Source organism: Mercenaria mercenaria, chromosome 13, assembly GCF_021730395.1.
Source record: "Mercenaria mercenaria strain notata chromosome 13, MADL_Memer_1, whole genome shotgun sequence".
Taxonomy (NCBI): Eukaryota; Metazoa; Mollusca; class Bivalvia; order Venerida; family Veneridae; genus Mercenaria; species Mercenaria mercenaria.
This window is the reverse complement of record NC_069373.1, coordinates 29,285,642-29,311,165: the sequence shown is the minus strand read 5'-3', so window position 1 is coordinate 29,311,165 and position 25,524 is coordinate 29,285,642. Positions and strand designations below refer to the sequence as shown.

Here is a 25,524-nt window from a genome sequence, read left to right as displayed (position 1 = left end):
TTTGTTTTTCCTTTTTACTCCAGTGTAGCCAACAGACTTTTCATCCTTATCATGTTGGACATGACTGATTCTGTCTTTGTGACCAGTGTAGATCATGATCAGCCTGCACCCTGTAGTCTGATCAAGATCTGCACTGTTCACCATTTAGTCAGTATCTTTTAGTAATCACCCCTTTTAACAGTTAATGGTACTGTCCAAATTGAAAGATGGACAAGTTCATTATAGAAATTTAGCAGGGTAAGGGTTAAAGGCTTATTCTTAAGATTAAAACAATGTATGTGTATCTGTAACGTCAACATACTAGCTTCCATATGAGCATACTTATTTCATAGCACTTTATATTTTCTTTTAAATTCTTTCATTAAAAGTAAAATGCAACATACCAGTATTACATCAATTATCTATAACAAGAAAAAGAAAACTTCACTTTTATTTTGCTTTGTATTCATATAGTATCAAAAACATCTCAAATTTTTACAGAGGTGTGGGAAACTCTCAGTGTTGAGAGATATTTGTCAAACTTTCTTAGTAGGAAGAAAACACTTATCAAAATTATTGTACTTTTTCTTCATATGCCCATATAAAAAAGTCCTTCCTGCAGAGTAAATAAATCACAGCATAAAAATTCACATAAATATAAAGGGGCATCAATACAAAACAATGCTTCAGACTGAAAACAGGAATTTGATCCCATTACTTCTAACCCAGGTTCTTAAATGCAGTCAAATGGATATCACAAATGCAGGTCTTTCTGCACCACATGGATAACTGCAAATATCTAACTGATTGTTCCATGATCACCTGGATTATGAATTGTAAAACATATCTATAATTCTGCCAGTCAGTTACATTTCGTTCACGGCATCATCCTTATTGCACCATCAACTCGAACAACTTCACCATTCATCATTGGATTTTCAATGATAGCTTGACACATATGTGCATATTCATCTGGGTGACCAAGGCGTCTTGGAAATGGTGTCAGACTAGCTAAAGTTGTTCGCACTTTCTCTGGTAAACTCTCTAGAAGTGGTGTTAAAAATAGTCCTGAAATAAAAATAAACCTTTTAAATGTGTATAAAATACCTACTGGCTCTAGCAGGTAAATGTGGTTCATCTCCCTATAGTGAATGTGCCTTTGTTACACACTGCACAAAAAATTTACCTCAGTCACACAGAATGACCTTGAATACTGTTACAGTACGTAATAAATCTCAATATCAACAACTGACCTTGAGTATTTCCACAGTACTACAAAATGACCTTGAGTACTATTAAAAGTATGGAACCAACCTCAGTACCAACAACTGGCCTTGGGGTAAATTACAGTATAAAGTGAGCCTCAGTACTATAGAATGACCTTGTTTGTTTGTTTTGGGTTTAACGCCGTTTTTCAACAGTATTTCAGTCATGTAACGGCGGGCAGCTAACCTAACCAGTGTTCCTGGATTCTGTACCAGTACAAAGCTGTTCTCCGCAAGTAACTGCCAACTTCCCAACATGAATAAGAGGAGGAGGACTAATGATTTCAGACACAATGTCGTTTATCAAATAGCCACGGAGAACATACGCCCCGCCCGAGGATCGAACTCACGACCCCGCGATCCGTAGACCGACGCTCTACCTACTGAGCTAAGCGGGCAGGCATTTGAATGACCTTGAGTACTATTAACAGTATGGAACCAACCTCAGTACCAACAACTGGCCTTGGGGTAAATTACAATATAAAGTGAGCCTCAGTACTATAGAATGACCTTGAGTACTATTAACAGTATGGAACCAACCTCAGTACCAACAACTGGCCTTGGGGTAAATTACAGTATAAAGTGAGCCTCAGTACTATAGAATGACCTTGAGTACTATTAACAGTATGGAACCAACCTCAGTACCAACAACTGGCCTTGGGGTAAATTACAATATAAAGTGAGCCTCAGTACTATAGAATGACCTTGAGTACTATTAACAGTATGGAACCAACCTCAGTACCAACAACTGGCCTTGGGGTAAATTACAGTATAAAGTGAGCCTCAGTACTACAAATTGACATTGAATACAATTACAGTACATCAACATTAGTACAAAAGAATGGCACTCAGTGCAATCACAGTACAGAATGAACCCCAGGCCCACATAATGACCTTCAGTACTATCAGAGTATGAAATCAATCTCTGTACCATGGAATGAACCCAGGTACTATCACAGTATGAAATTGATCTTAGTACCACAGAAAGATCTTGAGTACTTTCAAAGTATGGAATCAACTGCAGTACCAAAGAGTAATCTTGAGTATCAAACAGTATGAAATCAACCTCAGTGCTACATAATAACCTTGAATATTACAGCAAGAGGCCCCTAAATCGCTCACCTGAAGAAAACCATAACCATCTGACCTTGCTTCTAACTAGTTTTGGTGAAATTCTTTTAAGCAGTTCATTAAACAAGAGCTGTCTGATGACAGCGTGCTCGACTATTCGAAGAATTGATTGAAGAATGGGGTCAAAATATTTCCACGGATATTCAGACAAAAGAAATAAATAGATTAGACAAACAATGTTCCTGTATTACTTTGATTTCGATAAGTCTTGCACTAAATGGCAATATATGAGCCAATTTCAAAATCCAAAAAGGGCCATAATTCAGTCAAAATAGTTATGTACTCTTGCCTACATACGTAAATCATAATGATAAGCAAGTGTTCAAAAAAAAAAGTTTAAAAGCCATATGTCAAATAGTTTTGACAAAACATGGACTTGTATGAAAACAGAACCAATTTCAAAGTCAAAAAAGGGCCATAATTCAGCCAAAATAGATGACAGAGTTAATATGTTCTCTTTCCTACAGATAGAGACTATTATACTAAACAAGTGATAAAAGTTTCAAAGCCATATGTCAAACACTTTACAAAAAATATGAACTGGTAGGAAAAACTTAATCAAGATTTCTAAGTCAAAAGGGGCCATAATTCAGCTAAAATCCTTGATGGAGTTATGTACTCTTGCCTATAACTGGAAATGGTGATGGTAAACAGGTGTTGAAAGTTTCAAAGCTTTACCTCAAAAGACTTTGTCAAAATATGAACTGGTACGAAATATTAACCCAGATTTCTAAGTCAAAAATGGCCATAATTCAGCCAAAATCCTTGATGGAGTTATGTGCTCTTGCCTATAACTGGACATGGTGATGGTAAACAAGTGTTGAAAGTTTCAAAGCTTTATCTCAAAAGACTTTGTCTAAATATGAACTAGTACGAAAAACTTAAACCAAGATTTCTAAGTCGAAAGGGGTCATAATTCAGCCAAAATCCCTGATGGAGTTATGTACTCTTGCCTATAACTGGCCATGGTGATGGTAAACAAGTGTTGAAAGTTTCAAAGCTTTATCTTAAAAGACTCTGTCAAAATATGAACTGGTACGAAAAACTTAACCATGATTTCTAAGTCAAAAGGGGCCACAATTCAGCCAAAATCCTTGATGGAGTTATGTGCTCTTGCCTATAACTAGCCATGATGATGTTAAACAAGTGTTGAAAGTTTCAAAGCTTTATCACAAAAGACTTTGTCAAAATGTGGACTGGTACGAAAAACTTAACCAAGGTGTGACGCCGACGCCGATGCCGTGGTGAGTAGGATAGCTCTACTTATTCTTCGAATAGTCGAGCTAAAAAGTTATTTGAAGTTTTTTTTCTATATTTTGCTGAGACACACCAAACTGCATAACCATAAGAACAAACTTCATGATAAGATGTTGTTAATTTGTTTCTATTATAAATTTAGCTCTAGGTTCCCCTAAAAGGGACCAAGCAGACCTATAACAATGATACTACAAACCAAGTTTGATGAAGATCCATCAAGCTGCTGATGAGAAGAAGTCATTTAAAAGTTTTTCTATTTTTAGCTTTAATGGGCCGTAAAAGAGGCCAAGAGCCCCCATTTGAACAAATTAGGAAGAGGACCTTACAATGACGCCAAAGGCCAAGTCTGAGGAAGATCCAGCCAGCAGTTCATGAGAAGTCATTTAAGGCCTTTTTTTCTATTTTTTACTCTAGCAGCCCCTAAAAGGGCAAAACTACATCACTGCATAAGTTTGGAAGAGGGCCTTACAATAATGCTACAAACCAAGTTTGATGAAGCTGTTCATGAGAAGAAGTCATTTAAAGGTCCAATACTAAGGAAAGTGAACATTTTAATTTCTTTTAAAAAGCACAGAAACTATTTCACTTTATTGGAAAATGAAAGTTGGTATGTAGAAATTCGAAATAAATCGCAGTATATGTACAATTATTTTTCTATGAAGTATGAAGAAAGTTAAAAAGACCTGGGGGGTCATTCTGTCGATTCATTGAAATTTCAACATAATACACATACATTTCTTTGAGTTCCAAAGACCTTCTGTAAATTTTGACCTGCCAATCTTCATTATTTAGTGTCTTGCAGAAGTCTATGCACTGGCTATGAAAAAAATTGCCAACTCACTTTCCCTTATTAATGGACCTTTAAAGGTAATTTTATTTTTAGCTCTAGAGGCCTCTAAAAAGGACCAAGCAACCCCATTTGAGCAAAGTCAGCTTGAGACCTTATAATGATGCTACTGACCAAGTTTGGTGGAGATCCATCAAGCAGTTCATGAGCAGAGGTTATTTAATGTTATTTCTAATTCGAGCTCTAGCGGCCCCTAATAGGGCCTGGGTCAATTGCCCCATTTGAATAAAATTGGGAGAGGACCTTATGATGCTTCGGACCAAGTTCCGTGAAAATCCATCAAGGGGTCCATGAGAAGAAGTCTTTTAAACGTGAACCATTTGAACAAACTTGACCAACTATACTAAAAGCTAACCCTAAACAAAGTTCAGGTGAGCTAAAAATGACCTTGAGTATTACCATCAAGAGCATTTTGAAAACTCTACATCGCTCATCTTACACTATTTCTTGGTAGAGCCAATTATCTAAGCTCTAGCCTCAAGGTTTTAGACTATAAGATTCTTTCACTGGTTGTAGGTGCAGATGGGATTTTCCGGCCTCGAGGGTAACTGTTTAGGCGGTAACGAGGTTCCTACCGAGTTACCGCCTAAACAGTTACCCGAGAGCCGGATATTCCCATCTGAACCTATAACCAGTGACAGAATCTTTTTCTTGTATACCGATATAAAGATACAATAATAAAAATAAAATCAGTCGAACGGCTTTCTTTTTAGAACTATTTCTTCTAGCAGCGTATTTAAACAAAGCGCGGGAAATCAACGTCCGTAAACAGGAAAGACGTCATGACGTTTCAAAGACAAATAACAATGTTTAGTTCCGGTTTTCTTTTATCAGTTCCAGCGTAACGTTATGAATTTTTTATAAAACAACGTGTTTTGAATCGAGAAATATACTATCAGGAACAAAGAGGAACTGTCAAGGTATTGGATTTTTATTCCGTTTTTCGAAATAAAATATAAATAACTACATAAATCTTCTACATATATGTAGTTCGTATTACGTCATTTAAAGCACGAGAGTCATCTTACACCCCGGGGTGTAAGATGGATTTTTCCAGCACCGGTAAAAATACAGGAAATCCCCGTCTGGTATGCAAGAAAAGAAGATTTTTAAAAAAATTCTTATAATTTTTTATAAGTCTATATATACTGGTTGGGCCAGCTGTGACCCCAGGTACATGATTTTAACAAACTAAGCTTACCTTGAGCACTTTTTCATTATATGAGTTTTGTAAAAAATAAAACTGAGTGGGGTTAAATTCAACCCCTGAGGTATGATTTTAACAGGCTTGGTTGAAGACAACTTCACAATGCTACAAGCAAAATATCTAAGCTCCAACACTGAGGTTTCAAACAGGAAGTTTTTAAAAGTTTATGTAAAACAAGTGAACTGTGAAGGGGTTCAGACATTATTTGAACACATTTTGTACAGCACCACTACACAATGAAACATGCCAAATATCTAAGCTTTAGGCCTTGAGGTTTTAGACAAAAAATTTTTTTCAATCTTATATAAGTCTATCTACACTGGTGGGGCCAATGTTTGAAACCAGGTTCATGAACAAACTTGGCTTACCTTGAGTACTTCTGACTTAGACGAGCTTAAAAGTTAGGAGTTTAACCTTAATCTTAGTTTGTTGTCTTTTCTTCATATCATAAAACTGTGCATTAATCACAAAGCAGACTTACCTGGTGCTATGGTTACAACTCTGATACCCCGAACATGAAGATCACGGGCTAGAGGAAGTGTCATGGCCGCAATGGCCCCTTTACTGGCTGCATATGCTGCCTGACCTAAAACAAACAACATTACATTTAGGTTTCCATTCTCCATGCACAAAGACAAAACTTAAACACAAAAGCTTTACAAGGTCCGTTCAATCGTAACAGCATTTTGTTATGGCAAACATTCTGACCAAGTTTTATCAAGATCGGATAGAAATATGGGAGATTAAGAATACATTATGAAATGTAAACATTCAAGGTTTTTCTATAATTTCGCATAGTGACCCAGTTTTTCATCCCAGATGACTCAGCTGTAGATATGACCTAAATTCATAGTCGTATATTCTGACCAGGTTTTATGCAGATCAGGCTGACAATGTAGCCTCCAGAGTGTTTATCAAGTTTTTCTATCGTTTGACCAAGTTTCTGACCACCTACCAAGTTTCTGACCACAGAAAGTCTTGAAATTGTCTGAGAATTTACTGAAACATACACTCTGGCTGAGCTTTTTTTAGTTAAAATATTTGTTCCTCTTGGTCCACTTTTCAAAAAACCTAAAGAAACTTTGCAAATCATAAGCTGAGCATGGTGGACAAGAACCATAACTCATGCATGCAATTTGTCAGAATTATGGCCCTTCTTGTACTCTGTACATCTTGTAAAATTGGAATATTTTAGTTTTTTTTTGTAGTTTGCAGTTAGAAAACTAGAATTTCTTTGTGAAATTTTTTGTTTAACACCATTTTACTCAACTAGTATGAGAGTATTAGCTCTGAACATTTATACACTTATTTATCACCTCTAGGCAAATATATAGGCTTAGAACTCAGCTGTGATATGCATTTTGTAATAATTATGGCCTTTTTACTTAGTTTCTTGTTTCTGTCCGTAGCTTTGAAACTTTGTACACATCTTTATTATTATAAGATTAGTGAGTAGGTCAAAATGTGTAGCTCTCTGTGTTTGTCAGTATTATAGCCCTTTTTATCTCAGAAAATCATCACTTCTGGTTTTCTACAATACTAAACTTCTGTTTTGTTCAGGTCAACTTTTTTTTTTAGAATACTATAGATTAGAAACTTTACATATTTTTTATCATCAATATGTGAGTAAGAAGGCCAAGAACCACAACTCCTTTTGAATAAATTTGAGAGATGACCTTACAATGATGCTACAGATCAACTTCGGTGATAGTCAAATAACGGTTCATGAGAAGAAGTTATTTAATTGTGAAAAGCTAATGCCAGACAACTGACAACGGACACAGATTGTAACAATAGCTCACACTGGTGAGCATAAAAACACTGGTCAACACAATGACTCAGCATTTACTGCCAGCAATGCCATGACTTCTTTTAACAATTTGCAAACTTATTTACACAAAACACCTTGGTGATAAATTTGAATGTTCTGGTTATGAACAGACGCAGTGAAAGTTTTACTCAAACCACAGGCTTAGTGAACATAATTAAGTGTAAATAATCAGATGTCAAAGTCTCAAAGGAATCAATTACCAGAATATAATCAGACTAAACATCTTAAGGCAACATACCAATTTGACCATCAAATGCTGCAATACTGGATGTGTTTATAACAACTCCACGCTGTTCATCGGCATTGCCTTCATTTTCATTGAAATATCTGGCTGCAAGTCGTACCACATTGAATGTTCCTGCCACATTGGTCTGCATAAACAGTAAATTAAAGTATTTCAACACCTTTACTTTACCGAACTGATTATAGGTAAAGTATCAAAGGCTTCCTTCGCCTTTAACTAGTGACATAGTTTGACTTTACAACCTGTTGATAACTGCTGAAAGTTATTTCTTGAATAGCACAAAAATAGGCAGGTGTCTTTTATCTAGGCCACAATCCTATTTCAGAAAGCAATCTGGATGAATAAAATTGTATTTTGGAATTAAAATTCTGAGTATGATTTTTCTTTCATAGATAAAAGAAGTCATATCTTTTATTCTAAACCTGACCAGCAAATAACCTACATACATATAGAGCAAAATCTATCTCGGGTTATTCTGCAATAAACCACTCACGTGCAATGACGTTATCTGATACAGGTGCGTAGCACTGTCATAAAAAGTAGTTTCCATTTTTTCTAACACTGTTGATACTAGTATGTCGTGTTAGAATGGAAATAATAAGTTCCCAAGTGTGATTTATTGTAGGATAATCCGAGTTTTTCGTTCTTATGCGAAACACGGGTTATTCTATGATAAACCACGTTTGGGAACTTATTATTTCTTAAATATCTATTTACATTCTTCACAGAATGTAGCAGTAATACATAAAGCAATATCACATACATGTGATCTCCCGCGCGGGAGGCTCAAAATCCCGATTTTTTCACCTTGCCTCCCGTCTCCCGACCAAAACCATATTTCTCCCGCTTTTCAAAAAAAAAAAAAAAAAAAAGATCAGTATTATGACGGGGTTGATAATTACCGAGGAGTGTTTTTTTTTTACACAATAAATCAAAGTGTCACCGACTGTTTGTGTGCTATACATGTTTGACACATATATAGCTGGAGGAAAGAGTTGTTTTTCACAGGTGGATAGTTAATTGTTTGTTTTGATAAGGGATTAGACAAACAGGGCCTTTTCCACCTGTCTCACGGGGCCAAATATCGGTCCATTCCAATGCCAATAAGGCACCAATTTTTATCAGTTTGGAATAAAAAAACTCCCAGTCATAAGAAATAATCCCAACTGAAATGAATTTTGATTATTCAAAGAAATGTTTTGTCCAGTAAATAAAATCACATAAATAATTGTTGGGAAAACCAACCCATTACTATTTTTAGAACAGGAGTGTTATTTCCCCTTATGCAGTTTCGCCATTTTCTTCCAATGTTTACCAAATTAATTTGCTACTAAAATTGGACTTATTTCATTGAAACTGGATGAAAACACACACTCATTTATTTGATAACATCAATCTACATTATTTTGGTAAGGGTAAATACATGTTGATGCATTTTCATGTCAAAATCATCGTTATTTTTATACGAAAGTGGGTGGGGGTAAGGAATTTACATAATTTATGAGTTGTGTTCAAACCAATTTAGAGCTTCGTTTTTTTTCAGTCCTCGAGTAAAATAATATTAATGCATGTTCACCACCATTTCAGACCTAAATTTAGACTTTGTTTATACAAATTTAATCTGTTAAGAAAATTTAAAGTTAGAACAAGAGGGAGCTTATGTTAAACAGCATGCTCGACTTTTCTCAGTGATTGACTCTGAATTAAAGCTTTGCCAGTAAAAGGGGCACAATAGTCAATAGCTTTGAATGTAACAGAGATATTAGACGTTATATAAAACTTTAACAAAAAAGTGTAGGTTAAAAAGTGGCATAACTCTGTCAAAATTCAAATCAAGAGTTATGAGGATTGTTTCTTCTGGTGCAGACTTATATACGTTAATGTATGGCCAAGAATGTTGGATTTTGTCTAAGTTATGTGTCCGCGCGCTTACTTTATGTCGATGAAAAACCTCCAGTTTTGAGACCCCAACTCCAGCTGAAAAATGGCAAACCTCCAGTTTTGGGATTCTCAGCTTATCACATGTATGATATCAATGTGACATTGCTCTAAATTCTATGTACATTTAATGGCGGAAAATTGAATCAGAGCTGTTAAAAGAGTCATAAAGTAGATTATTCGGGGTAAGATACTTTTTAAAAAGTCAAAAGAGAAAGCTCATGTAATACAAATCCCTACTGCTTAGTTTATTAAACAATTGGTTTACAAAACAGGTTTAAAGACAAGAATAACCTTCATACTTCTCAGGGATTTTTTAAATATTCTCCAGTAGAATATATGACAAATTAATGTCCCGTTTATACGAACAGAATTTCTCGTACAACATGAAGCAGCGTTCAAAATGCGCCTAATGCATTACACAGGCGGGTGGGGTATATTGCATATACGGCCAACCCGCATTATAAATGTAACCCCGCTAGATCCCCAGGTCTCGAACTTTGGACCCCAATGACAGCGTTATAAAGGGGACCCAGTGTAATCTACTGCAGTTGTGGAGGGAGGTAATCACTGACATCTACTGCAGTTGTAGAGGGAGGTAATCACTGACATCTACTGCAGTTGTAGAGGGAGGTAATCACTGACATCTACTGCAGTTGCGGAGGGAGGTAATCACTGACATCTACTGCAGTTGCGGAGGGAGGTAATCACTGACATCTACTGCAGTTGTGGAGTGAGGTAATCACTGACATCGAGGGAGGTAATCACAGACATCTACTGCAGTTGTAGAGAGAGGTAATCACCGACATCTACTGCAGTTGTAGAGGGAGATAATCACCGACATCTACTGCAGTTGTAGAGGGATATAATCACCGACATCTACTGCAGTTGTAGAGGGAGGTAATCACAGACATCTACTGCAGTTGTAGAGGGAGGTAATCACTGACACCTACTGCAGTTGCAGAGGGAGGTAATCACAGACATCTACTGCAGTTGCAGAGGGAGGTAATCACTGACATCTACTGCAGTTGCAGAGGGAGGTAATCACTGACATCTACTGCAGTTGTAGAGGGAGGTAATCACTGACACCTACTGCAGTTGCAGAGGGAGGTAATCACAGACATCTACTGCAGTTGCAGAGGGAGGTAATCCCAGACATCTACTGCAGTTGTAGAGGGAGGTAATCACTGACATCTACTGCAGTTGTAGAGGGAGGAAATCACTGACAGGTAATCACAGACATTTACTGTAGTTGTAGAGAGAGGTAATCACTGACAATTACTGCAGTTGTAGAGGGAGGTAATCACAGACCTCTAATGCAGTTGTAGAGGGAGGTAATCACTGACAATTTACTACTATTGTCATACAAGTATGCCCACGGGCAGAATGTTGAGCCCGCTAGTTGTCTAAGTGTGACCTTGACCATAGATCTAGGGACCTGGTTCTTATGCATGACACTCCATCTTATAATGGTGATTATTCATGCCAAGTTACATAAAAATCCCACTATGCATGAAGAAAAAATGCTCCAGACAAACTTCAATTTGACATTTGACCTCCAACTGTGACCTTGACCTCTGAGATAGGAACATGGGGTTAGCGCATGACACTCTTTCTCAATGAGGTGAACATTCATGCCAAATATAAACAAGATTGGTCCATGCATGTCAAAGTTAAGGTCCAGACAAAATCGGACGGACGCACAGACGTACATACGTACGCACGCACATAAACAGACCCGCCAAAAGTGATGACTATATCGAGCTCACAGCAAGCGGGCTCGACAAAAATGCATTTAAGCGTGCAGTTTGCGGTATCTAAGATGGAAACCCAGTTGTTCATAAAACATATTACTGATAACCACTTCTAATGAAGCCGGTTTCACTCGTTTACTTGTATAAGGACACTTTGATTTGATCGGGTGACCTAAGTTTTGACCCCACAGGACCAAGTTTTGAACATGACCTAGGAATCATCAAGATAAACATTATGACTAAGTCTCATGAAGATAGGATCATAAATATGGCCTCTAGAGTGTTAACAAGTTTTTCCTTTGATTTGATCAGGTGACCTAGTTTTTGACCCCACATAACCCAGATATTAACCTGACCAAGAGGTCATCAAGACAAATATTCTGACCAATTCTCCTGAGTTTCAAGCTTAAAATGTGGTCTCTAGGGTGTAAGATTATCCTTTGATCTTGCCTAGTGACCTAGTTTTTGACCCCAAATGACCAAGTTTCAAGCTTGGCCTAAAAATCATCAAGATTAACATTCTGACATTCAAGTTTCATGAAGAAAGGATCAGAAATGTAGCCTCTACAGTGTTAATAAGCTTTTCCTTTGATCTGATAGAGTGACCTAGTTTTTGACCCCACATGACCCAGATTCGTATTTGGCCTAGAAGTTATCAAGACAAATATTCTGACCAATTCTCATGACTTTCAAACTTAAACTGTGGACTCTTAGAGTGTTAATAAGGTTATGCTATAATTTGATGTCTTTTTAGAGCAGAACTTAGCTGCAAATAGCTGTATAATATCGAATGATGACATGTAAGTAATGTACAATCCACATCCACCATCTGTCTACTTGCAAGACAACACATATTTCAATTAAGATGTTATCAACAGATGTAACAGACAAGCCGAACAAAGATACACATTGACAACAAAAATATTATTGTCATTGGCATTGGAAAGTACAGACATAAATCATCTTGGCATGAAATATTCAACTTTTTACCATGATGTCAATATAAATCAAGGAATATTGCTTACAAAATGGATGACAAGGGGCGGGATTAACAACCTGGTGGTAATTTAGGTGTTTTAGATCTCCATGTCGACATCTGAAAGATTTCTTTGTTTTTGTTATCATAAGTATAACATTAGTTCTGCAGAATACACTGTTCTTATTTACCACAGAAAATCAATTAATGACCAAAATATTCTGAAAAATACTTTTAAAGTCTCAAAAACTTGAAGTATAAAAGAATTATTTCGATATTAATATATATTACTCGCACTTTCGGTGATTTCGGCAAAGTAATTACCAAAGAGTGATTTTTAACAAAAGAACCATGGTGGTCCTGAATCGCTTACCTGTCCCCACATGACCCAGTTTTGAACCGAGTATGACATCGTTTTTTTTTCTATTATTTGACATAGTGAACTAGTTTTTGAGCTCATGTGTCCCAGTTTTGAACTTGACCTACATATCAAGATAAAAATTCTGACCAATTTTCATGAAGATCCATTGAAAAATATGGCCTCTAGAGAGGTCACAAGGTTTTTCTATTATTTGACCTAATGACCTAGTTTTTGAAGGCACGTGACCCAGTTTTAAACTTGACTTAGATATCATCAAGGTGAACATTCTCACTAATTTTTCATGAAGATCTCATGAAAAATATGGCCTCTAGAGAGGCCACAAGGTTTTTCTACTTTTATACATACTAACCTAGTTTTTGACCGCACATGACCCAGTTTCGAACTTTCATAGATAACATCAAGGTGAACATTCAGACCAATTTTCATGAAGATCCATTGAAAAATATGGCCTCTAGAGAGGTCACAAGTTTTTTCTATTTTTAGACCTACTGACCTAGTTTTTGACTGCAGTTGACCCAGTTTCGAATCTGAACAAGATATCATCAAGATGAAGATTCAGACCAACTTTCATACAGATCCCATGAAAAATATGGCCTCTAGAGAGGTCACAAGGTTTTTTTATTATTTGACCTACTGACCTTGTTTTTGAAGGCACGTGACCCAGTTTCGAACTTGACCTAGATATCATCAAGGTGAACATTCTGACTAACTTTCATGAAGATCCATTGATTAGTATGGCCTCTAGAGAGGTCACAAGGTTTTTCTATTTTTAGACCTACTGACCTAATTTTGGATCGCACGTGACCCAGTTTCGAACTTGACCTAGATATCATCAAGATAAACATTCTGACCAACTTTCATAAAGATCCCATGAAAAATGTGACTTCTAGAGTGGTCACAAGCAAAAGTTTACGGACGGACGCACAGACGGACGCTGCGCGATCACAAAAGCTCACCTTGTCACTTTCTGACATGTGAGCTAAAAATGTAATTATGTATAACAACCATTAAGACTGAAAAAAAACAAGAGGGCCATGATGGCCCTATATCGCTCACCTGTTATCATTGCACTTGAGGACAAGAAGGTCCTCAGAAAAAATATCTAAGTCCAAAGGACAGGAACAACAAAGGAAAGAAATTTAACCAAAAAGAAAAAAAAATTCTTACAAGGTAAAGATATGTCAAAATACACCTAAAAATTAGAGGTACCATCCATGTTGTACCACAGAAAAGTGGTCTCGGTTTTTCCCTACGGCCAATAATAAAAAAGTTACTAAAATAAGCTATTTATAGTAACGTAAAAGGGAAGTAATTAAAAAGAAAATTATTGAAAGTGAACAAAAAAAGGATCTGCCAAATAAATCTGTTGACATAAATGAAATTTCAGATCAGTATCTTCATTAGTTACAGAGATATACCCATTTTAATTTGCCACTAAGGGAGGTAATTTGACATAAAATCAGTCCATAGTTATCTACCCTGATTGGCTCAGTCTAACTAATGACAATAATTAAATTTCAAATAAGTCATTTAAGTACCTACAGATATAAATCCATTTTGATTACAATAAGGGGAGGTAATAAGATATAAAATAACTCTGGAACCTACGATTGGATCTGATTTGTCATGGAATCCAAAATTTATTGTTGTTGAAGATATTTTGGAAGTTTGTATCAAATCAAACCATAAATGAAGTCTCTATATGGCTGCGAAAGCTAAGTTTCAAGGAGATAAACATTCTGACCAAGTTTCATGAAGATTGGAGCAAAAATGCGACCTCTACTAGAGTGTAAACAAGATTTTTCTTCAATTTGGTCTAGTGACCTAGTTTATGATCCAACCTAACTAGTTTTCAACATGTCAAAGATTTCATGGAGACAAATATTCTGACCAATTTTCATTAAGGTTGGACCACAAATGTGGCCTCTTGAGTGTTAACAAGCTTTTTCTTTAATTTGACCTCGTGACTTAGTTTTTGACCCCACGTGACCCAGACTTGACATCATCCATGACTTCATGATAACATTCTGAACAAGTTTTATGAAGATTGAATTCAAAATATGTCCCCTAGGTGTAAACAAGCTTTTTTTTTTTATTTGACCTGGTGACCTAGTTTTTGACCCCACGTGACCCAGATAACAAGAGGACCATGATGGTCCTGAATCGCTCACCTATCCCCACATGAACTGAGTATGACGTCGTTTTTTCTATTATTTGACATAGTGACCTAGTTTTAGAGCTCATGTGACCTAGTTCTAAACTTGACCTAGATATCATCAAGATCAAAATTCTGACCAATTTTCATGAAGATCCATTGAAAAATATGGCATCTAGAGAGGTCACAAGGTTTTTCTATTATCTGACATAGTGAACTAGTTTTTCAAGGCATGTGACCCAGTTTTGTACTTGACCTAGATATCATCAAGGTGAACATTCTCACCAATTTTCATGAAGATCCATTGAAAAATATGGCCTCTATAGAGGTCACAAGGTTTTTCTATGTTTAGACCTACTGACCTAGTTTTTGACCGCAGTTGACCCAGTTTCAAACTTGACCTAGATATCATCAAGATGAACATTCAGACCAACTTTCATACAGATCCCATGAAAAATATGGCCTCTAGAATGGTCACAAGTTTTTTCTATTATTTGATCTACTGACCTAGTTTCTGACCGCATGTGACCCAGTTTCAATCTTGACCCAGATAACAAGAGGACCATGATGGTCCTGAATCGCTCACCTATCCCCACATGAACTGAGTATGACGTCGTTTTTTCTATTATTTGACATAGTGACCTAGTTTTAGAGCTCATGTGACCTAGTTCTAAACTTGACCTAGATATCATCAAGATCAAAATTCTGACCAATTTTCATGCAGATCCCATGAAAAAACTGGCCTCTACAGAAGTCACAAGGTTTTTCTATTATCTGACCTACTGACCTAGTTTTTGACCACATGTAACCCAGTTTCGAACTTGACCTAGATATCATCAAGATGAACATTCTGACCAATTTTCATGCAGATCCCATGAAAAATATGACCTCTACAGAAGTCACAAGGTTTTTCTATTATCTGACCTACTGACCTAGTTTTTGACCGCATGTAACCCAGTTTCGAACTTGACCTAGATATCATCAAGATGAACATTCTGACCAATTTTCATGCAGATCCCATGAAAAATATGACCTCTAGAGAGGTCACAAGGTTTCTCTATTATTTGACCTTATGACCTAGTTTTGGACCGCACGTGACCTAGTTTCAAACCTGATTTAGATATCATCAAGATAAACATTCTGACCAATTTTCATGAAGATCCATTGAAAAATATGGCCTCTAGGGAGGTCACAAGGATTTTCTACTTTTAGACCTACTGACCTAGTTTTGAACCTCAGTTAACCCAGTTTCGAACCTGACCTAGATATCATCAAGATGAACATTCTGACCAATTTTCATGCAGATCCCATGAAAAATATGGCCTCTACAGAGGTCACAAGGTTTTTCTATTATTTGACCTACTGACCTAGTTTTGGACCGGACCTGACCCAGTTTCAACTTTGATCTAGATATCGTCAAGATGAACATTCTGACTAACTTTCATGCAGATCCCATGAAAAGTATGACCTCTAGAGAGGTCACAAGGATTTTCTATTATTTGACCTACTGACCTAGTATTTGACCGGTTGACCCAGTTTCAAACTTGACCTAGATATCATCAAGATAAACATTCTGACCAATTTTCATGCAGATCCCATGAAAAATACGGCCTCTACAGAGGTCACAAGGTTTTTCTATTATTTGACCTACTGACCTAGTTTTAAACCGGACGTGACCCAGTTTCAAACTTGACCTAGATATCATCAAGATGAACATTCTGACTAATTTTTATGCAGATCCGATGAAAAATATGACCTCTAAAGAGGTCACAATGATTTTCTATAATTTGACCTACTGACCTACCTTTTGACCGCAGTTGACCCAGTTTCGAACTTGACCTAGATATTATCAAGATGAACATTCTGACCAATTTTCATGAAGATCCATTGAAAAATATGGCCTTTTGAGAGGTCACAAGGTTTTTCTATTTTTAGACCTACTGACCTAGTTTTTGATCGCACGTGACCCAGTTTCGAACCTGACCTAGATATCATCAAGGTGAACATTCTGACCAACTTTCATAAAGATCCCATGAAAAATGTGACCTCTAGAGTGGTCACAAGCAAAAGTTTACGCACGTACGACGGACGCTGTGCGAACACAAAAGCTCACCTTGTCACTTTGTGATAGGTGAGCTAAAAAAATTAATCCAAGATTTCTTGGAGACAAACATTCTGACCAAGTTTCATGCACTTCAAATGAAAACTGCAACCCCTATTGCATACACAAGGTTTTTCTTTGATTTGAACAGGTGACCTAGTTTTTGACCCAGATGACCAATAATCTAACTTGACCTAGATTTCATCAAGAAGATCATTCTGATCAAATTTCATGAATATCCAAGCAACAAGAGCTGTCTGTAAGACAGCCAAGCTCAACTATCTGAAATATTGTCCTAGAAGCAGGAAAATATTACCCAAAAAGGTTAAATATCAAAAGAGTTTTAAGTTCAAAAGGGGGAATAATTTGACCAAAATGCATATCAGTTATGGGACTTGCTGCTATCAACTAGTTTAATAACCCTGAAGGCACATGTGAAGTTTCAATTCAATATCTGCATTAGTTTTATAGATAGAAACTTGCATGTAAAACTTTAACCAGAATTTTCAAAGTCCAAAAGGGGGCATAATTTGCCCAAAATACATGCCAGAGTTATGGGACTTGATCCAGTGAGGTTAGTAATTGATCTAGAAAAAGAAAAAATAAGTTTCAAATCTATATGCCTTTTAGCAATAGCTGTATGTACTTGCATGCAAAACTTTAACCAGAATTTTCAAAGTTCAAAAGGGGGCATAATTTGCCCAAAATACATGCCAGAGTTATGGGACTTGATCCAGTGAGGTTAGTAATTGATCTAGAAAAAGAAAAAATAAGTTTCAAATCTATATGTCTTTCAGTAATAGCTGTATGTACTTGCACGCAAAACTTTAACCAGAATTTGCTAAGTCCAAAAGGGGACATAATTTGGCCAAAATGAAGGTCAGAGTTATGAAACTTGCTGCTATCAACTAGTTTTATAACCCCGAAGACACATGTGAAGTTTCAAATCAATACCTGCATTAGTTTTGGAGATAATAACTTGCATGTAAAACTTTAACCAAAATTTTCTAAGTCTAAAAGGGGGCATAATTTGCTCAAAAAACATGTCAGAGTTATGGGACTTGACCCAGTGCGGTTGGTAATTGATCTAGAAAAAGAAAAAATAAGTTTCAAATCTATATGCCTTTTAGAAATAGCTGTATGTACTTGCACGCAAAACTTTAACCAGAATTTTCTAAGTCCAAAAGGGGGCATAATTTGGCCAAAATGAAGGTCAGAGTTATGGGACTTGCTGCTATCAACTAGATTTATAACCCCGAAGACACATGTGAAGTTTCAAATCAATATCTGCATTAGTTTTGGAGATAGTAACTTGCATGTAAAACTTTAACCAAAATTTTCTAAGTCTAAAAGGGGGCATAATTTGCCCAAAATGAAAGTCAGAGTTATGGGACTTGCTGCTATCAACTAGTTTAATAACCCCGAAGACACATGTGAAGTTTCAAATCAATATCTGCATTAGTTTTGGAGATAGTAACTTGCATGTAAAACTTCAACCAAAAATTTTTAAGTCCAAATGGGGGCATAATTTGCTCAAAATACATGTCAGAGTTATGGGACTTAACCCAGAGAGGTTGGTAATTGACCTAGAAAAAGAAAAAATAAGTTTCAAAGCTATATGCCTTTAATTGATGGCTGTATGTACTTGCATGCAAAAACTTAACCAAGGTGTGACGCCGACGCCAACGCCAGGGTGAGTAGAATAGCTAGACTATTCTTTGAATAGTCGAGCTAAAAATGCAGCCCCTATTGCACAGTTTTTCTTTGATTTGACTGGGTGACCTAGTTTTTTGACCCCAGATGATACAGATTTGAACTTAACCTAAATTTTATCAAGACAAACATTCTGACCAATGCTCATGAATTTCAAACTTAAAATATGGTCTCTTAAGAGTGTTAACAAGATTTCCTTTCATCTGGTCTAGTGATCTAGTTTTCAATCCCACATGGCCCAGATTCAAACTTGGCCTAAAGGTCATCAAGACAAACATTCTGACCAATTCTCATGAGTTTAAACTTAAACTGTGGACTGTAGAGTGTTAACAAAATTTTCCTTTGATCTGGCCTACTGGCCTAGTTTTTGACCCAACATGACCCAGTTTCAATCTTGACCTAGAGATCATCAAGACAAACATTCTGACCAAGTTTCATAAAGATTGGGTCACAACTGTGGCCTCTGGAGTGTTAGCAAGGCAAATGTTGTAAGGATGACACATGATGCACACTGCACGACAATGACCAGTCACAATAGCTCACCATGAGCACTTCACGCTCAGGTGAGCTAACAAGAGCTGTCAGTGGACAGCGCTCTCGACTATTCTCAGTGCTTGATAGTATAATATAAGCAATGAGTAAAACTTTAACATTACAATAAGCATATTCTAAGTCGAAAAGGGGCCATAATTCAGTCAAAATGCTTGATAGAGTTGCCTCCTCCTTTACACAGACTGGGGTCATGATGGTAAACAAGTATGCAAAGTATGAAAGCAATACCTCAATGGACTTTGAAATATTTGGGGTGGTACGCAAACTTTAACATTGGTTCTAAGTCGAAAAGGGGCCATAATTCAGTCAAAATGCTTGACAGAGTTGCCTCCTCCTTTTTACAGACTGGGGTCAAGATGGTAAACAAGTATGCAAAATATGAAAGCAATACCTCAATGGACTTTGAAATATTTGGGGTGGTACGCAAATTTTAACATTTATTTTAAGTCAAAAAGGGGCCATAATTCAGTCAAAATGCTTGATAGAGTTGCCTCCTCCTTTTTACAGACTGGGGTCATGATGGTAAACAAGTATGCAAAATATAAAAGCAATATCTCAATGGACTTTGAAAATATTTGGGGTGGTACGCAAACTTTAACATTTATTCTAAGTCGAAAAGGGGCCATAATTCAGTCAAAATGCTTGATAGAGTTGCCTCCTCCTTTTTACAGACTGGGGTCATGATGGTAAACAAGTATGCAAAATATGAAAGCAATATCTCAATGGACTTTGAAAATATTTGGGGTGGTACGCAAACTTTAACATTTGTGTGACGCTCACTGTAACGCTCATGCTCACACCGACGCCGGGGCGAGTAGGATAGCTCCCCTATTCTTGGAATAGTCGAGCTAAAAAGGAGGTTGGGGAGGCTGAAGGAGAGGGTGGAAATGCCAGGTCTGCCCATACTGGATCCACCGCTGTACACACAAGCCTTCCATGTCAAATTATATATACAAACCTATAACTTACTAATAAAACTTTATTGAAGAGATCTTGTGGATGAGGTTGGCTTTTTGCAAAGTTGTATGTCCTTACAGCCACGCCAATACCAGCACAATTGATTACATTATCCAAAGGTCCAAACTTATCCTTCGTCATTTCTAAAGCTGCACTTACATCGGATTCACTTGTGACCTACAGCAAAAAGGAAATTCAAATTATTCCCATCTTGTAAGCTTTAAAATATGGAAGCACCTGGTTTCAGATGTACTACCAAAGTTTCATACCTTTTTTGAAATAACTGAGTGCAACTCAGTACCCTGTAATCTATCTTGTGAAGAATTTAATCAATTTGAAGATATCACTCCTAGATCCAAGTCCCAGCTCTATCAATAGAGAAGTTAAACTAGAAATTTGTCCATGGGACACAGATGCCCCCACAAATATGACAAAGGACACAAAGGTGCACAACTACACATGCTGACCAACATTCCTGTAAAGTTTTGTGACTACGTCAAATACTTTTGGAGCTAGGCGCGACACAACACTAAAATGACCAATTTTCACAAAGTCAGGGCCCATAACTCATACAGGACTGAATGAATTTGGACGCGAAACCCCAGGTGCACAACTACACATGCTGACCAACATTCCTGTAAAGTTTTGTGACTCTACGTCAAATACTTTTGGAGCTAGGCGCGACACAACATTTTCGGAAGGACGGACAAGGGCAAATCTATACGTCCCCCCCAAAGTGGGGGCATAAAAATAGGCTGCAAATAATTTCTCTCCTGTGAACCAATGTACCTATGTGAGGTAAGCTTTCCTTGCATGCCAGCAGAATTTTCCAATGTTTTTGCTAGTGCTGTAAAAACCTATCAAGATGACCCATGTGCTGTAATTCATGAATATACGCATCAATTCATAAGCTTCTATAATACAATAGTGCTTAAAAGAATTGAAGAATATGGTATGCAAGAAAAAAAATCTATCTTTACTTGAAGGTGTGGATGGAGATATCTGGTTCTCCAGTAAATATTCAGAGTCTCATTACCACCTAAAGAGCTCCAGCCAGACATTTACACGGCATGTGAAAATTCAATTAGTGAAAGTTTCTTTTAATCTCAAATCCACTGTCTCACATCAGTCACAAATTCCTATATTCAAATAAGCCATTTTATTTGGCATATGAACAATTTTTGACACAAAAAAAACCCCAGTTAAACACTCAAGTCTTCCTTACATCTGTTGGAGCAAATGCACAATCCTTTCCCAAACTTTCTGCCACATTTTTACCATCTGACTTTGGTAAGTCACAGATGACAACTCGGCCACCCTGACGAATAAATCTCTCAGCAGTGGCTTTTCCGAGTCCTGATGCTCCACCAGTGATCAAACTCACACTGTTCTGAAAGTACAACAAGCAAACATGTATGCATGCCAGAAAGTTCATGTAATATTATTGACAAGAGTGCCATAGTGGCCTACAGCTGCTCACCTGAAATTGGTTATTTAACGTTAAATATATGTATGACACACTGATAGGTTTTTCTATGATTTGACCTAGTGACAGACCTAGTTCAAGATCTCAGGTAATCCAGTTTTAAACTTAATCTAGATTTCATAGAATTTTTTTCTGAAATTTGACCTAGCAAGCCAGTTAAAGATACCAGTTAAGGAATATGTCATTACGACATACTTTTACACTGGACAGGTATGAATCACATGTAGCATGAAAACAATGCAGCAAAAAAAGTCACATTCACTAACAAAATCCACAGGGATACAGATAACAGAGATGATGCAATTTTAGAATTTTGTATTTACTCTTCAGATATATTTGAACTAACGGTTAGGTATTTAATAAATTAATATAAGAATGTTTCTGACAAAATCAGTGCCACTGTATTTTAAGTTTGGTCGAACCAGTCAAGCAAAACAAACAGATTTTTTTTATCTGGCAGCCCCTACAAGATTTAGCTTAGTAAAAGTTCCTTCTAGCGCATAATGCAATATTCTGTCTTTTAAGAAAATCAGACTTTAGCATCATGTAGCTGATGCTTAAACCATAAAATTAATTTAAGTTGCCCTCCTGGATGTTTTCGTCAAGTGATTAACAAGTGCATATACATAGAAACAAAAAAATTACACATGCATTCACGAATGTAGGAAAAAGATCTTGATAGGTATAAAACTCAAAATGGTCCATAGGACAAGAAATTGTTGACAGACAACAGACAAAGGGCAATCACAAAAGCTCACCCTGTACGTGACAGGTGAGCTAAAAAAAGGCACAGTAAAATTTCTTTCCTTCATGGTCATCTGCACATCAAGCTTGTTCCTCTGAAAGTTTGAAGCAAATCAGGCTAATAGTGTGGGAGGGACACACCAAATTTTTCTTTATATTCTATTATAGTTAAACTATCAAAATGCCATAAATGTGTTAAAAAGTTCCTTCCTTAATGGTCATCTTCACATCAAGCTTGTTCATCAGTGAAAGTTTGAAGCAAATCAGGCTAGTAGTGTGGGAGGAGTTTGACACACAAGATTTTGGGATGTACGGATGGGCGTACAGACAGCAGCAATGCTAATTGCCCTACACATAAATGTGGGAGCATGATAAATGAAAGGAAGCATTTGCAAATTGCATAGATATATCTGAAGATAATAAACATTGCATGACCAGAGACTATTTCATTACATGATTCTATAGCGCAGTGTTTCAGATTAACTTTTTAACTAGGTAGCCAGCTGGGCTCCTAGACTGAAAATTTTGGTAGCCCAGCTTGAAATTTGGTAGCCCAGCTATTTGAATGGTTGGACTGGAAGAATAAAATTTTATACTGAATCACAATAATCACATTAAAAGCCGGACAAATCACCATTGCATAACTTCTGAAGGGTCTTTGAAGACAGGAATTTTATTTATGTTATCTAGAATGAAAATCAGTACTCTTACTTTAAAGTTATATAAAAGCAAGAGCTGTCACTAATGGTGACATATGCCCGAGCAGCACCTTGACCTTTGACCTGGTGACGCTAAAGTCAGTAGGGGTGGTGTACTCAGTAAGTACTATCAGCATGTGAAGTTTGAAGGTCCTGGGTGAAGTGGTTTGCACGTAAAGTGTCTTCATGCAAAAAGTTAATGTTGGCCCCTGTGACCTTGACCTTTGACCTGGTGACCCCAAAGTCAGTAGGAGTGGTGTACTCAATAAGTACTATCAGCATGTGAAGTTTGAAGGTCCTGGGTGCAGTGGTTCGCGAGTAAAGTGCCTTCATGCAAAAAGTTAACATTGGCCCCTGTGACCTTGACCTTTGACCAGGTGACCCCAAAGTTAGTAGGGGTGGTGTACTCAATAAGTACTATCAGCACGTGAAGTTTGAAGGTCCTGTGTGCAGTGGTTCGCAAGTAAAAGGCCTTCATGCAAAAAGTTAACATTGGCCCCTGTGACCTTGACCTTTGACCTGGTGACCCCAAAGTCTGTAGGGGTGGTATACTCAATAAGTACTATCAGCATGTGGAGTTTGAAGGTCCTGGGTGCAGTGGTTTGCGAGTAAAGTGCCTTCATGCAAAAAGTTAACGTTGTGACAAACGAACGAACGAACGAACTAACGAACAGACTGACAGTTGAAAACTAATATGCCTCCCTTCGGGGGCATAAAAACATAGTAAAGTTAGTCTCTTCTAAGCAAACTTCATGAACACAACAACTGTTAGGTATCGTGTGAAATATCATAATCAATTGGTCACTAATAAGCTCTAGTGAAAGAGCTGTTTATGAACACATCATGATCATAGTAACTGGTAATAACCTGTGTAAATAACTTCCTACAGGCACAGCTTGATAGAGGTTTGGAAACACCTTGAATAAACTGCCATATTTTCACAAAAAAAACCCCCTAAAAACTGCACATTTTACATTGTAAAACTCGTTACATGGGAGCGGCCATGACACCAGTGTCAGGGTTCTCGGAAACGCTTAATTCTGCTGTTTGTACACATACTTTTTGGAAAAGGACGCCAAAATATTCCAGGACGCATAAAAAAATGTTGAATGCATATCTTACTGATTACACAAAAGAACTACCCTGTCAGAAGCTATTTCGCCTGTCTATCAAAAGCGGAGTTTGTGGTGGCTGCTTTGCGCTCTTGACCAATCGGAGATCATTGTTTTCCAATAACAGGTAGTATTGTTTACGTACACGCGACAAACATGCATTTGATTTATATGCCAAGTGTGTTGGCCAATTTATTTTCATAACACGCAGCTCATATATGTTTTTTGCACTGGGCAACTGCACGACCGCTAATCTGAAACACTGTAGTGGGAATTTTTTTCACATCATGCATATCAATATATTAATCTGTAGCCTACATTTAAGAAATAATATATAGCAAAAGCATTTTTATATTCAATGGGCAGTTTTACGTCAGGCGTAACAACTTCACAAGGGCACAGCCAGAGTGTATATTGTTCAAACACAGTTTCGCTATAAATTATTTCGATTCTAATATGTCCTATTGTAAAACTTAGATCAAATATGATAGAACTGTTTCTTCGCTCATGCATGGCGCCAAATGGTAGGTCGTCACGCTCCTTTGTTCATACATGCTAGGACAGGAAATGGCAATACGACTTGCGGAATAGTTCCATTAGGGCACAATTGATTGCGAATTGTTAACTGTGATGACTTAACCATTGCAAGTCATATTAGAATAACAAAAAAATGATTGTGGCAATTCGAATGTCACAACTGAACAGCCATTCAAAAGCTTCTTCAAATAAAATATAACCACATATGTGTAGGTTTAAAAGTTATAACTTTTAAAAATATTAATATGGATTCATTTTTGGGTTCTGGACTGTCTATTCATGTTTTTATGATATATTGCACCCCCCTCACCGTAAACGGGCGTTTAATACCGGGAAACGGTATCTTATCCATTATGTCAATATCGAGAATTGACCAAACGTGCAGAATGCCAATGCTAGAGATGGGAGGTGCCAGGGCAATACCAATTTATGTCTGTGGATAAAGTTATCATTAAATTGATATCATATATAGGCACACGGAAAACATGTTCAAAAGTATCTATCAAAATTCTTAAATGACATCATGGTACAAAGGAAAAATCGACCAATTTTCAGAAGAATAACCTTTAACGTGCCAATTCGAGACATCGTGGAAGAGTTTTAAAGGGCAGGTAACAAGGTTGTGCCTACTAATCCCGTACCGTACCCGTACCATACA

At 37.0% G+C, this 25,524-nt stretch overlaps 1 protein-coding gene across 1 annotated transcript; it reads right to left on the bottom strand.

Annotated features, from left to right (window-relative positions):
* Window positions 1-417: 417 nt before the first annotated feature.
* On the bottom strand, window positions 418-25,524 carry LOC123529183 (3-hydroxyacyl-CoA dehydrogenase type-2-like). The gene is made up of 6 exons (XM_045309405.2): window positions 25,431-25,524; window positions 21,515-21,679; window positions 20,302-20,466; window positions 7,756-7,888; window positions 6,168-6,272; window positions 418-1,047 (listed from the first exon to the last, which is right to left on the bottom strand). The coding sequence occupies exons 1-6, from the start codon at window positions 25,452-25,454 to the stop codon at window positions 857-859; spliced, it is 783 nt and encodes a 260-aa protein (XP_045165340.1). The 5' UTR covers window positions 25,455-25,524; the 3' UTR covers window positions 418-856.

Bases quoted from the DNA above. Each gene is read 5' to 3' on its own strand.
- LOC123529183 (XM_045309405.2), bottom strand. From the start codon at position 25,454: ATGTCTCGAATTGGCACGTTAAAG. The intron at 20,467-21,514 runs GTAAGGAAGACT...TTTTTGCTGTAG, and splicing joins GTGCATTTGCTCCAACAGAT to GTCACAAGTGAATCCGATGT. The intron at 1,048-6,167 runs GTAAGTCTGCTT...TTTTTATTTCAG, and splicing joins AGTTGTAACCATAGCACCAG to GACTATTTTTAACACCACTT.